Source organism: Biomphalaria glabrata, chromosome 1 (genome assembly GCF_947242115.1).
Source record: "Biomphalaria glabrata chromosome 1, xgBioGlab47.1, whole genome shotgun sequence".
NCBI classification, from domain to species: Eukaryota; Metazoa; Mollusca; class Gastropoda; family Planorbidae; genus Biomphalaria; species Biomphalaria glabrata.
The window spans coordinates 49,809,064-49,822,375 of record NC_074711.1 but is presented as its reverse complement, the minus strand read 5'-3'; the positions used below and the strand labels follow the sequence as shown (position 1 = coordinate 49,822,375).

The window sequence follows — 13,312 nt, the reverse complement described above, 5'->3', positions numbered from 1 at the left end:
TATAACTATCTATAGTCTATTATATAATTATAATCTAAATCTAATACTACTTTAGTGACTTTACTTTAGATTTATAACTTATTAACTTTAAACTTATGATGACTTATCATCTTATGATCATAATGATGACTTATCTAATCATGATCATGATGATGACTAATCACACTCAGTAAATTAGACTAATGATTATGATACTGGACTAACTGGATACTCTGGTATGATCATGTTTTAGCTGGCGGCCGCCATATTAAAATGATGATAGCAACAGCTCCCAGGCAACCAATTGTTGCCAGATGGATTTTGTTGGTTAAAATAAATAGAATGAGTTACAGTGTGCTGCCAACTATTACATAAGTAAAATCTGAATACATTTAGATAAGAGGGAATGTAGACCTATTTATTTAAACAGGAAATAGATGTACATTTTACTAGTGTGAATCTATATTATTTCTCAATATTTTACTTTGTATGTGTTGGTGTAGATTGAGTTTGTTAAGGATACATGTTTTTGTGTTCTATTGAATCTGAAAAAAAAAAATAAATAAAATATAAAAAATCGGTATTTTTTTTTTGTTTTTCACATAGATGTTCTTTTTTTTTTTTTAATTTGATGATGCTTTATTTCATTATGTGTGTGTATGTACATATGTGTGTATATATGTGTATGTGTGTGCGTACGTACTTGCGCGTGTGTATGAAATTATTGAGAGTTAAAAAATACTTAGCTTATCAAGTATCTTATTAATGGTAAAACAATTAATGAGACATAATAATTCCACCATCCCCTCCTTTCTCATTCTAGGCAGGGGACTAGACTAAGGTAGATTTATCAGTACCATCATTTTAGTACATTTTAGTTTATAGAACGATTTTAAGGCGGTAGAGGAGACAAGTGCACGCTGACACAGTACCGCTAAAGCTTAAAATCCGTCAATGTGCACATTACTTAGCTAGTCTTTGGTTTGAGTTGGACATTAGAGTTGCATTAAAGAAAATAATCCATTTGGTTTATTGGCTTGACCACATAACAGACGTTGTTACGGATAAACAGTATCCATGCCACAGCAACAATTGCGTAGGAAGGTCAACACAAACGTTACAAAGACACCCTTAAGAGTTCTCTCAAGGAGTGTGAGGGAAACGCTATAGCTCTGGGTCCTTTCTTATTGACTGCGGCCGTGAGTGTCGTGTTTCATGATATAACGCAAGGAGCTTGGTAATCAACAAAGAACGTAGATCTAAGATTAAAAAAAAAAAAGGAAGGTGAGAAATGAAGCAGGCATATCTGCAGCAACCCATGCCATCTATGTGTTCGGCTTTTTAAAAGAAAAAATGGACTCCAAAGCCATCTTCAAATTCATAGAAAATGGGAAATAATCTCATCTTCAGCTACGAAGGAGGAGCCATATATTTAAGCTAGCTAATCTGCTCATTAATTGATTAGCTACAGGTTACGTTAATGTGCAAAAATCGACATTTTTCCTCTAGATATAGGCTTACTGTTTAGGTACCGTTAATGTTAGGGTTAGGATAGAGTTAGGTATGCAAGCTCCTGCAAATAACTACAAAATAATAATTTAATTTATTAAGCGCTGTTAACAAAGCACTATAAACCTTTTGCAGAGCTGATTATTTTGTGTGTCAAAAGAGTTGAGTCAAAGATAATTACAACATAACGTAATACCTTGACAAGTGGATCCTGGTAGTTGGTGATAAATACGAAATTAGTCGTATTCTAATTCTGTTCTAAAGTTGCTGCTCGGCGGTCTGGAAGTTCAAAAGAAAACAGCGCCCACTTTCACTGCGCCAAATACCTATATTGTTCATATCTCACAACCATCAAAGACATATCTCACTTACTAGACGTCCCATATTTGACCACTGGAGCAATACACCACAGGTGCGTTATATAAGTCACACTCATACAATACGCTTCACACGCACACCAATTACCATTCACACGAGGGGAGGGGAGTCATATATGGAAAATGAAAGAATGTCAAGAAGAGGGGAGGGAAGAGAAAGTGGCGAAAGAAAACTAAGTCTTACGGGGGGGGGGGGGGGGGGGGGGGGGGGAAACAAGTTAGCAAGACATCCAGGATGACGTAACATCCAGACGATGGCGTTTTCGGCTAGTGGCTCATGGGTGTCCCTCTTTGCTTTAACAGTGATAAGGTGAGGGAAGCTAAACGACCTCTGTGACCCGAAGCTGAGTCTGCCTTGGTCCAATGAATGGAAAACGGTGTGTGTGTATGTACAGTAGATGGACTGGGTGACAAACTCAGCTCTGCTATTAACATATGATTTTATTCTTTCTGACTCACAATCGACTGGTGTCTGGAAATATTTAAGCTCCCAGTAATTTAAGCACCCGGGACCGGGAAATCGGGCACTTTTTTGACAAGGCAGAAAATTAGGCACTCTTCAATAGAGACTTAATTTAGAAGATAATTGATTTTTTAGCACATGTTTTATTCCGAAAATACCAACAATAACTAATTTTCAACAGAATGTTCATTAATCAAAAGAAAAGCTGACAAACGGAAAAAAAGTACAATCACAAGAATGCGGGGGGTGAAATCACATTATATAATTTAGGCCTGCACATCAAAGGATTCTGTGGAGGGGAGGTAGAGATGATTCCCCGCTTAATGCTTCACATCCACCACCAACCCTTTAGATTAATTGTTCATATTATTTTTTTTTTAAATATATATTATGTCGCTACCTCTCTCTAATGTAAAATTAAGCCACTCATAAGTCAGTAGTAAATGCAAAGTCAAGTTTGAGGGTGGAGTATTGAATTTTACCATTTCAGCCCCCCCCCCCTTTTTAAACGATAAAGCAAAAGATTCCGATGATAGATACAGAGTCGGATCGGGTGTGATGACGATAAATATAATCGCCTTATCCCCAACTACCTTAACCTTTAAGATGTGCTTGTGGAAGGGAAGGCAGAACAGAATGATAAATTTGTCAAATTCAGATAAATCTAACAAAAAAATTACTAACCCTAACCCTAACCCTGAAGACATTAAACGTCGTATAAATCTAGCGCGTCAGACATTTACTGATTTACACAGCTAAAACCAACCTGACTGTAAATCTCCTCACATCTCAAACAAGACTAAACTAAGAATCTTTAACTCTATTGTCAAGGCTGTCCTATTGAATGATTCGGAAACATGGAGAACAACTGAAGTGACAACAAAAATAGTACAGACCTTCATCAACAGATGCCTGAGAAATATCCTAAAAATACATTGGTACGAAAAAGTAGAAAACACTAAACTGTGGGAGATGAGTGGGCAGAAAAATATAGAGGTGTAGATCTTAGAGAGGAAGTTGAGATGGATTGGTCACAAGAGAAAATGCCGATAGAGATCTAAAGACTGTTTTTGACAGTAGAAGTTCCCTGTAAGCAAGCACTGATAGTTGTTTTATATCTCCAACTATACAAAATCACCAAACTTCTCAGTACCAAAAAGGCTAATTGCAATGTTCCAGTCCGAGACAAATACGGAAAACTACTTTCTTCAATAAATGAACAACTTGAAAGATGGAAAGAATATTTTCAAAAAGTGCTCAATAGACCTAAACCACGAAATCCACCACATCTAAATGCAGGACCAACACTAGACATAAACATATTTGTTTTATTTTCTCTCTCTTGCAATCCGCTATAAGCTGGCGATATTTATATAGGTCTGTGAGTCGGCTCTACAGCGCTATTAATTCTATTATTTCTATATGTTTTTATTTCCTCTCTCTTCGAGTATGGTTTCAGCTGGCGATATTACAAATCAACTAGGTTATCTCCCCCTGAAAATAATTTTTTTAGCATCGATTCAACGCTGGGACATCGCAAAAATCTGGCAAGTGGTTGCCAGGCGCTGCCTAGAGACGTAAATACGCCAGCTAAAAGCGGAAATTACCGATACTCTAATCTAGATCCCTCTAAAGTAGAGTTTTAATTTGATAAAAAAGCACTTACGATAATAGATCTAGTCCAATCTAGATCGATTGGTATACCGATAGATTTATGATCTAGATCTAGATCTAGATATCTAAATGTTAGTGTTTTGTTTTCAAGTTATTATTTTGAAATATTTTGGGTACCGCCATTACCGGAAGTACCAGATATTTGAAACGTTAATCTGACTAAATCTAACATCTCTGGATCTAGATCTAAATATTTGCTACTACTACTAGATATAAGTTCTAGACTCTAGATCTACATCTAGATAAATGTAAATACTCTAAGGAGACTAAATGTTTGAGAATCAAAATCTAGATCTAGCAAAAACAAGTAATAGATTGACTAGATCTATATCCTTGAAGTCACTTTTGCGTTTTTTGAGAATTACAATTTGGCAAATTGTAATCAGTATTTTTTTTTATAAGTATAAGAATCTACTAAACTAGATCTAGAACCCAGAGTCTAGATTTAGATTGACTGGATTTAGACTAAATTAGAGTCTATAACCTATGATTATGATTTAGGACAGCTTTTTAGTCTAAGTCGAAAGATCTAAATTATAGACTCTAGATGTAGCTATAATTATATTTTTAAATAATTATAAGCGTATAGTACAGTAGTTAGTAGTATAAGTAATAATAAGTATAGAATTATTATATAGATTATAGATCTAGATCTAGATTCTAGAAAATTATTGAAAATAGAATTAGAATAGTCAATAGAACTATTGAGCATTGGTATTGCACATCGACGGCCTACTATCTATGTCTTAGTAATAGTTGTCTATGTATAGCTATCGGCTATGTATGCCTAATAGTAATAACTAATTACTAATACTTTATGAGTTGACTAAATAATAAAATTAAATAGTAATAGTGGCTATACTGCTATACTATTGATTATCAATACTGTCAATAGATCTACCTAGACACTAGGACTAGTGTTATTCTGTAAAGTGTAACTAATTTTACATCTGATCTGCTATGAATAAATAAAAATAGATCTAGTCTAGAATCTAAGTAGATAATCTAGTTAAATCTAGTGAATGACTATGAGTTATGATTAGTATGATTCTGGAGGTTATAATTTATTAAAAGGAAATCATCCCTAGATTAGTGACTAGGCTAGATGGGCTAGGCCTAGATAGTAGATCTACGTCTACAATAGATCTAGATGTGGAAAAAGCAGGAAAATAAAAAAATGTAATAAATAATGTATTTAATATTATATCTATATTATATTTATAATGTAAAGTGTCAGATCTATAAATTATAATTAATATTATTATATAATTATTTTTTTTTATAAATATTTCAATTTGTAAAAAGTGATTACCTAGGTATTCTTTTCTTTCTACCCACCCCATCCCCCCTTCAATTTTCCCAACAGGTTCAGATAAGTGATAGGATCATATAGCATATATATTGAGAAAGCATGAAATAGCGTTTAACAAAAATAATTGGTAAAATATTTCTAATTGCACAGATTTATCTTTGTTGATCTAGATCAGTGGTTCCCAAAGTGGTCTACGAAGACTTCCAAGGGGTCTACGAAAGTGAAAAAGTAAATGGGGGTCTATGAGATGTCCATGGGGGTCTACGATAGTGGATTTCATTTAAGCAAGTCATGACTTTAAAGCCAAGGCTAACGAGTCCCTCCTGCCCGAAGCTTACCATGGTTTAGTCGCCAGTAATTCACCTTTGCCCCTTCTCCTGTTAGTGAAAACAGTTCGGAAGGCCCAATATTTGAGCCAAACATGAAAGATCAAGAAATACACGAGAAACTTTGCGAAAACTTTTACAATACAAATGCAAGTTAAATAATTAATAGTTAATGTTTGAAGGACTACTTCATAGAACAACAAATTCTTATATGAAGCAATATCCGTAGAAACGGATGATAAACATGCAAAAAACAACAACAAAAAAACATTTTAAATGTGTATGGTGATTTTGAATTTTATGTGTAAAAAAAGATAGATCTCTTACTTTTCACTCTTCGACTCACTGCAGTTAGAAATTTGTTTTAAAAATTCGTTTATGAATGTGCAAAAATGCAATATATAAGTTAAGCAGGAGGTCTACCAAAAACCAGAAAACATGGCAAGGGGTCTACAAGACAAAAAAGTTTAGGAACCACTGATCTAGATCTATTACAATTTTACAAATTTAATAACATGACCGATCCAAACTAATTGATACAGTTACCCTTTTTAAAGTATTTTTTATGTTTTTCTTGTTTTATTATGTCCTTAATTAACAGATATTGTTTAAATATTTACTCTGGACTGATATTCAATGTTCTATTTTCAAAATATCCTCATTCTTCTTTTGTTTAATGGGTTCATAACAGTGGTCATGATGACCTTATTGGCGATATTGGTCTAACAGATAAAATACAGTCTTAAAGATATACAAATTATAGATTCAAATTCACCCAATTTTTTTCAATGAATATTTTTCATGTAGAAACGTTAGAATTGAATGAGAAAGCCTATTTATAGATCTACTAATCTAGTATTATCTTAAATGTATAAGTTTTCTTTTTTTTTTTAAATTACCGAGATTTAAATGTGATTAAAGAAAAAAAGGAAATGAAATCACTAATATGATAAAATAAATCATTCTCAATAGATGTGGACCAAATATCAAGTTAAATATTAAATATATTGAATTGTTGCTGACACATTAATTGCTAGTATTACACTTACTGAATGATGTTAGACAATTTTATACATTTAGTGTCATGGTTTCATTTTAAAATATTCTTCATTAAAATGTTTACTTCTGTAGCTAATATGATGGGAAGAAGATTTTGTTGGAGACATCCTAAGTTTAAAGAATGCTTGATGAAATTGATGAAAATATTTGTGCTTTTTGTCATACTTGTCCTCATATTTGTTCCCATTCGAAATGTCATCTTTCAATTTGTCTTGCCTGGCATGTGGCTGGAGCACAGTACTTTGTTTATTATTAAGGTAATCCATATTTACAATCACTAATCAATCATAATTAAAAATTCATTTTGTCTTTAGCTTGCAAACTACTTTAATATCACATTGTTATGTATAAAAAAAAAAAGTAGAGTTCCCCTTTCAGACCTTGTGGTCTATAGGGCAGATGATGTAAAGGTCATCTGTTTCTGTGGCCCACAGTTAACGAGTGTGTCATGTGGCCAGCACAACGACCAACCGCCTTTATTTTTCCCCAACTAATGTCAGGTACCCATTAGAAGAGGATTGACTCGATGCACCCAAAGATCCCTAAATTAAAAATCCCAGTCTTCACCGGGATTTTAACCAGTTCGGAAGCCAAGCTTTACCGGTCAGCCACAGTGCCTCCTTGATATGAATACAATATTATAATAGTATCTTGTACCATGAAAAAGCCCTTAAGACAAACATTTAATAAAACTGTTGCCATGATGATGCTTTTTTTTTTTTCTTCCCGAAACAAATGAACCTACTTAAGAATGATGCTCTCTAAGGAGCCATTGATGTTACAGTTTATGAAATTAGAAAAAGCAAGAGTTTGAAAGACATTCAGATTTAAAATGTAATTGAAACGAATATTCTACTTAAAGTAACAGTAAAAAAATGTTGGCTTGTTTTTGTTAAATATTATTCAATATCCCACACACCGTAAAATATAGATGTAAAATATAGATGTTTTTTTTTATGATGGGAGATGAAATGTTGAAAAGATTGTGCCCTGAAAAAATAAGTCCTTAACGGCTGTCATGAAACATCAACAATCTTTTCTTTATGAAAACAGAGGTACCCATTGTTATGTTATGTATGCTTTTAGTATCATGTTTTATAGTTTTAAATTAGTTAAGTCTTAATCCAGATGACTTAATAATCTTTACATTGCAATGGTTTACTAAAAGTTTCTCTAGATATAAGTAAAAATGTGACATCTGTTTAAGTCTAGTAAAAAGCATATTTATTATTCTGCAATATTTTGTATATTGCAGTGTTAACAAAATATTGCAATTAGGATACACCTCTATATATATGCAAAATAAGCACTGTAACCTTTAGTTGAAGCATCAATGCATATAAATGTCATTTCAATTGATTAATATTTCTAAATATAAATGCAAATATTATTTCTACAGGTCGTTCTAGACAATCAACAATTTCCAGTAGCTGACACTCCACTTGGCCAAAGTCCAATCAAGCTTCAGGTTAACTTTGATGATATTAAAACTAAGTTCACGCCACAGTACAAGACTTATGCTGCGTTTTATGAACGCTTGTTGTCACTACAAGAAGTCTCCAAAACTGATCCTTATGCACAAACTAGGTTAGCAGAATTAATAAACTTTAAACCATTGATGTCTGAATATGATAGAGCTGTTGCCTTGTTCACAGTGGATACTTTTGTCAAGGCATGTGAAGCTGCAAATCTGACTTATTTTTTAATCTCAGGTTCTGTGCTGGGTGCTGTTCGTCATCATGGCATAATTCCCTGGGATGATGATATAGACATTATTATGAATTCTTCAGACTGGCACAAAATAAGAAATGTTTTAGGAAATATAGAAGGTTTTGAGCTTTTTGCCCCTAGTCGAGTCCAGTGGAAATTTTTTATGAGTTCGTTGCCACCGGGCAATAGGCCATTTAAATGGCCTAATATAGATCTTTTTTTCTTTAATGAAGACGAAAGTCATATATGGGCACAAACGTGGGGTGCCAAAAGTTCACTCTGTAGCAAAAAATCGGACATCTTCCCATTGCGAAGAAGAAAATTTGAGATGTTTTATTTGCCTGTGCCAAAAGCATCAAAATCTTTAGCAGAAGCTGAATTTGGAGAGTTCAGCTCAGCTTGTAAAACAGCCAATTATGTTCATAAAACCAATGTTGCTTACTCTGCATCAAGTACAATAGATTTGAAGTGTCAACAGTTACATGAAGTGTTTCCATTTGTTTTCCAAGAGAAAGGACAACAAGGGACTGTACTGGAAGTTCGAAAATTAGCTGGTAAACCTTTAGACAATTTTACTCTTCCAGATGATGTTTAAACATGCTATACCATAAGACAACAGAGTGAAATATTTTCTATTTATGCAAACTTGTTAATTTACTTAATGCAGTTTTTTAATATTTATTTGTTTGAAATATGGTTGAAGTCATTATGTATATTTTTTTAAATTTAAAGTGATATTATATTATAAATATTTTTGGATTGTAAATCAAAACAAATGTTTTATATTTTCTTTCCCTCCCCTTTTTCTCTCTACATTTCCCTACTATTTGTATGCATACACTTGAAACACTAAACTAGAAACACCAAGTCTATAAACTGCTGTTACACATTTGTTATATTCCAGGATTTATAGAAATAATATTATATTTTTTAAAATTCTGGAAAGAAAAAAGAAAAACAAAGATTTATACCAAGAATTTTCTCTTTTTAAAATTCCTCTATTCAACTTGCAAATACTTGGGGGCACATTTTTTCTTAAAAACAGCTCTATTTTTCTAGAAATTTGACAGTTAATGTATATCTTTGGGAAAAGAATTACTAGTTATTTGGAAACACTGGGAAAACTCTAGTTTGACCACTATAATTTTTCCAAGTTTAAAAAAAAAAAAGAATTTAATTTTGTCTATAGAGAACTAGAAAATATTTATCATGAAGAGACAACATCTTCAGGTATTTCCACATGTATTTCCATAAAGGGTTAAATAAATAAATGTTCAAGGGGAGATGGACAGCGTAAAGGATGCTCCATTTTTTTAAACATCTAACATTCATTAGAGCTGTATAAAGAAGGAATTTTTTTTAAAGTATTTTTTTTTAATTTTCTTGTACCATTAAAAACAAATTAATATACACACTAAAGTCAATAAATTCTTTTTTATATTAATGTCCTTTTAATCTAGACCAATGGCCTAAAATTTAGAGGTAAGCCTCATTTTATTTCTTGGTTTCATTTAAACATTGGTTTTTAGTCTCAGAGAGTAAGATAAAAATATTTTTTTATACCTGAATCAGATTGAATGAATTCCAGAATGTTTAAAGCTCATAGCCTTTATTTTGAAAGACATGATATCTACACAATGTTCCTAATAAACTCACTAAGCTTATGCCAAGATTCACAAAAAAAGATTTAAATGCCAAAATTTCACAGTAGGTACCATTAGATTTTAAGTACCATATGTGAAATATCAGTAAATCTAATTGGTCTATTGTACATATTGATTACGTTAGTGTGAAAGTGGCAATGAGTTTTCACATTTTTTTCCCTTTGTAGTCTGATTATGACTTAAGTTAAGACTTAATGTAGCTTGGCCTAAGTACGCATGAAATTTTCCCTCCACCAAAAGAAATACATTTGACATTAAAAAAACAACAACATGAAAGCAGCAATTTGAATTTAGTAATTGCTTTATTATTTCTTTTAAGAAATGTATATGCTTCCTAATATATATTTTATGTGTGGTGTGCCATGTAACTAAGAACAAAATAGAGATAAACTTCTATCCCGTGACAAACATATTGGTTGAAAATATTTGTAACATTCTGATACAGCAGACTCTTACAGTACATACCGGTATGTTTTGTTGTTGAAATAAGGCATTACTGAAACTGCTGAAATTAAAGTAAGATTCATAATTATGGTTTTAATGTTTTTACTCATTAAAAATGTTACTTTATATTCTTGATACCATATTGTTACGAATCTCACTATCCAGGCTCTCTGCAAACTGCACCATACACCACCAACTTAAAGAACTTGACAAGTCAGGGCTCCAAAATAACGTAAAGGTTTAATGTCCATTAATAACAGCCAATACTGTACAATTGGCAGCACGTAGAACAGTACAAATAGCTCTGCGATAACAAATATCTCTCCGATAACACCGTTCCGCCGTATCAAGTCTTGCACTGGCCTCTCCGTCTCGTTCCGGGCTTGCACTGGGTTCAACAGTTCAGGACTGACTTCACACACTTGGGCTCGTTGTGTCGGACTCGATCACAGACCAAGATCAAGACGCCGTTCGTCTCAACTGTACTTGACAGTACTCCGCACTGAACCGTCGTAATGCTCCGTACAGAACCACACCGTTGAACTGTGCTGTAGTCGACCGTGTTCTGAACTCCTGTCGTGAACCCGCTCTCTGAACCTTGCTGTATTGAGCCCCTTTTCTCGACCGTCTTGACTGCGACACCTCCTCTCTTATATAGGGTCCCTACTGGCCTTCTCGAACTGGACAGAACGCCGCTCGACGTTTCTAGGTGGTCAGATGACTACAACTCTCGTGACGCTCCTGAACTCTGTTCACGCCGGCGATCCTTCCCGAACCGTCCTGTTGATATTCGTTTCGGCTGACCGACGTAGCTCGTCACGGTTGACCGCTCGTCTAGCGCTGGCCTGGGGCGATTTGCGTCGGCTGACTACACACACACCACTACCCCCGTTTGTGCCACCACCAAGTTTATAACACTGCCCCCTCCTTAGATCTGTCCGTCCCGGACAGAATCAACATCATGGCATTGGCTGTGAAGTTTTATCGCTGTAGGTGGGGGTCGATCGGTGGCAGTTGGCTTGCCTCTTGAGCTTGATGGAGCCATCCATGTTGCAGTCAGCTTCCTTCTTCTCCTCCAGTTGGCCTTCACCTGTTTGCCTCGACGTCGTGCTTTCATCGCCACCCACGTTAAATTTAGTAAACGTTTTCTTCTTTTCCTCCAGTTAGCCTTCATCTGGTTGCATTGATGTCGTGAGCGCATCGTCATCCATGTTGCACTCAGGGAGAGTCGCCTTCTTCTTCTTCTCCGCCAGTTGGTCTTCATGTGGCTGCAGTTATTTCTTGGTAGAATCACCATGCACGTTGGACTACGCAAACGCCGCCTTCTTCTTTTCCACCAGTTGATCGTCCTCTTGTTGCAGTGACGTTGTGGTTGCATTGCTCTCTTGTCGGTCGGTACTGAGGACAGCCACTTGACACATGGAGAGGTATAGGATGTAAGGGCAGGGATTACCAAGATGGTTGACCAAAGAGGTGGCTTCATAGGGCTTTGCGAAGAAGGACTGGGATGGGCTTCAAATCCACAGGACAGGGAATTGTGGGACAGGTCATCATCTTCAGCCTTGTCTGGAGGGCATGCTTGTGGGGCAGGTTGGTAACACTCCTCGTGCAAAGGTCCCTCATCTTCGGCTTCAGGCTCCATTTGGCTTTCTTCACCACCATCAGGACCTCTCTCTCTCGTCTCAGTATTGGGCCAATAGCCTGTTGGTTTCAGACCTTGTCGATGACTTTCATCGTGCAAATGTCCATCATCTTCAACGTCAGGCTTCCTTGGATTCTCTTGACCACCATCAGGGCTTCTCTCGCTAATCTTCGCATCTGGACGAACGTCTGTAGGGTCCAAGCCTCGCCGGTAGCTTTCATCATGTAAACGTCCCTCAGCAAAAGGCTTGTAGGCAAACTCAGCGTTCTCTTGATCTGTCTTGCTGTTTAAGGTGCTCATATCAGGTACAGCTGCATCACGACCTTTGATAAAACTATTGGTCTCTTTTCTCGTTTCTTCATCAGTCTCCTTCTGCTTCTCGTTGAGAGCACAATCTTCATCAGCACTACACTGGTTTCTGCCTGTTTCTTCAAAACTTTGGATGGGTAGTAGTTCGACGTTGAATGATGGTGCGGCTCCTCCATCTTTCAAATCACTCTGGCAGCATGGGGTTTCTACCACGTCTTCCGAATTCCTCAGCATGGGTCTCGTCACTTCCTTCATCGAAGTATACATCTGTTCGAGCCCGGAACAGGTCTGTTCATTCAACATGTTCCGCATTGTACTCGTGGCAAGAACCTCTTCTCTTACGGCGCTCATCTGCTCTTGCTTGCTACGGGTGATCTCTTCTTGCATAGCTGCCATCTGTTCCTGCATGATACTGGTGATCAGTTGCTGCATACTACAGGTGAGCTGTTCCAGCAAGTTAGGTTCGACTTCAAAAAGATATGTGTCCGGATCTTCTTTTTCTTCCAACATGTCTTCTCGGAGGCGTGCTTGTAAAGTTTCCTTGTTTCCATATGTCTTCAGCCTTCGTCCACGGAGTTCTTCTTTCAGTTCTCTAAATTCAAGTTCGTACAGCAGTTTCAGACGAGCCATAGTAGATCCGATCCAATCCGATTCCGATCCGATCCCACTTCTGACACCAGTTGTTACGAATCTCACTATCCAGGCTCTCTGCAAACTGCACCATACACCACCAACTTAAAGAACTTGACAAGTCAGGGCTCCAAAATAACGTAAAGGTTTAATGTCCATAAATAACAGCCAATACTGTACAATTGGCAGCACGTAGAACAGTACAAATAGCTCT

The 13,312-nt window shown here is 35.8% G+C and overlaps 2 protein-coding genes across 9 annotated transcripts in view; one reads left to right on the top strand and one right to left on the bottom strand.

Moving 5' to 3' along the window:
* The window catches only part of LOC106071106 (HAUS augmin-like complex subunit 6), a 37,534-nt gene extending 33,384 nt beyond the window's left edge, over positions 1 to 4,150 (bottom strand). For both annotated transcript variants that reach the window (XR_008779778.1, XM_056041249.1), the window contains exon 1: positions 3,995 to 4,150. The gene's annotated coding sequence lies outside the window, so the exon portion shown is untranslated. The remainder of the gene's footprint in view (positions 1 to 3,994) is intronic.
* Positions 4,151 to 4,393: 243 nt separating this feature from the next.
* LOC106079515 (uncharacterized) lies at positions 4,394 to 10,602 on the top strand. 7 transcript variants are annotated; one of them, XM_056041294.1, is made up of 5 exons: positions 4,394 to 4,551; positions 5,077 to 5,181; positions 5,369 to 5,441; positions 6,772 to 6,956; positions 8,099 to 10,602. In XM_056041294.1, exons 4-5 carry the CDS (start codon positions 6,777 to 6,779, stop codon positions 9,002 to 9,004), a joined length of 1,086 nt encoding a protein of 361 aa, XP_055897269.1. In that variant the 5' UTR covers positions 4,394 to 4,551; positions 5,077 to 5,181; positions 5,369 to 5,441; positions 6,772 to 6,776; the 3' UTR covers positions 9,005 to 10,602. The 7 variants fall into 7 exon arrangements, with proteins under 7 accessions (XP_055897269.1, XP_013096140.1, XP_055897275.1 ...); XM_056041310.1 differs by having other exon boundaries at positions 4,401 to 4,551; positions 5,091 to 5,181; XM_013240686.2 differs by lacking the exon at positions 5,369 to 5,441.
* Positions 10,603 to 13,312: the final 2,710 nt, after the last annotated feature.

Bases quoted from the DNA above. Each gene is read 5' to 3' on its own strand.
- LOC106079515 (XM_013240686.2), top strand. From the start codon at position 6,777: ATGATGGGAAGAAGATTTTGTTGGAGACATCCTAAGTTTAAAGAATGC. The intron at 6,957-8,098 runs GTAATCCATATT...TTATTTCTACAG, and splicing joins GTACTTTGTTTATTATTAAG to GTCGTTCTAGACAATCAACA.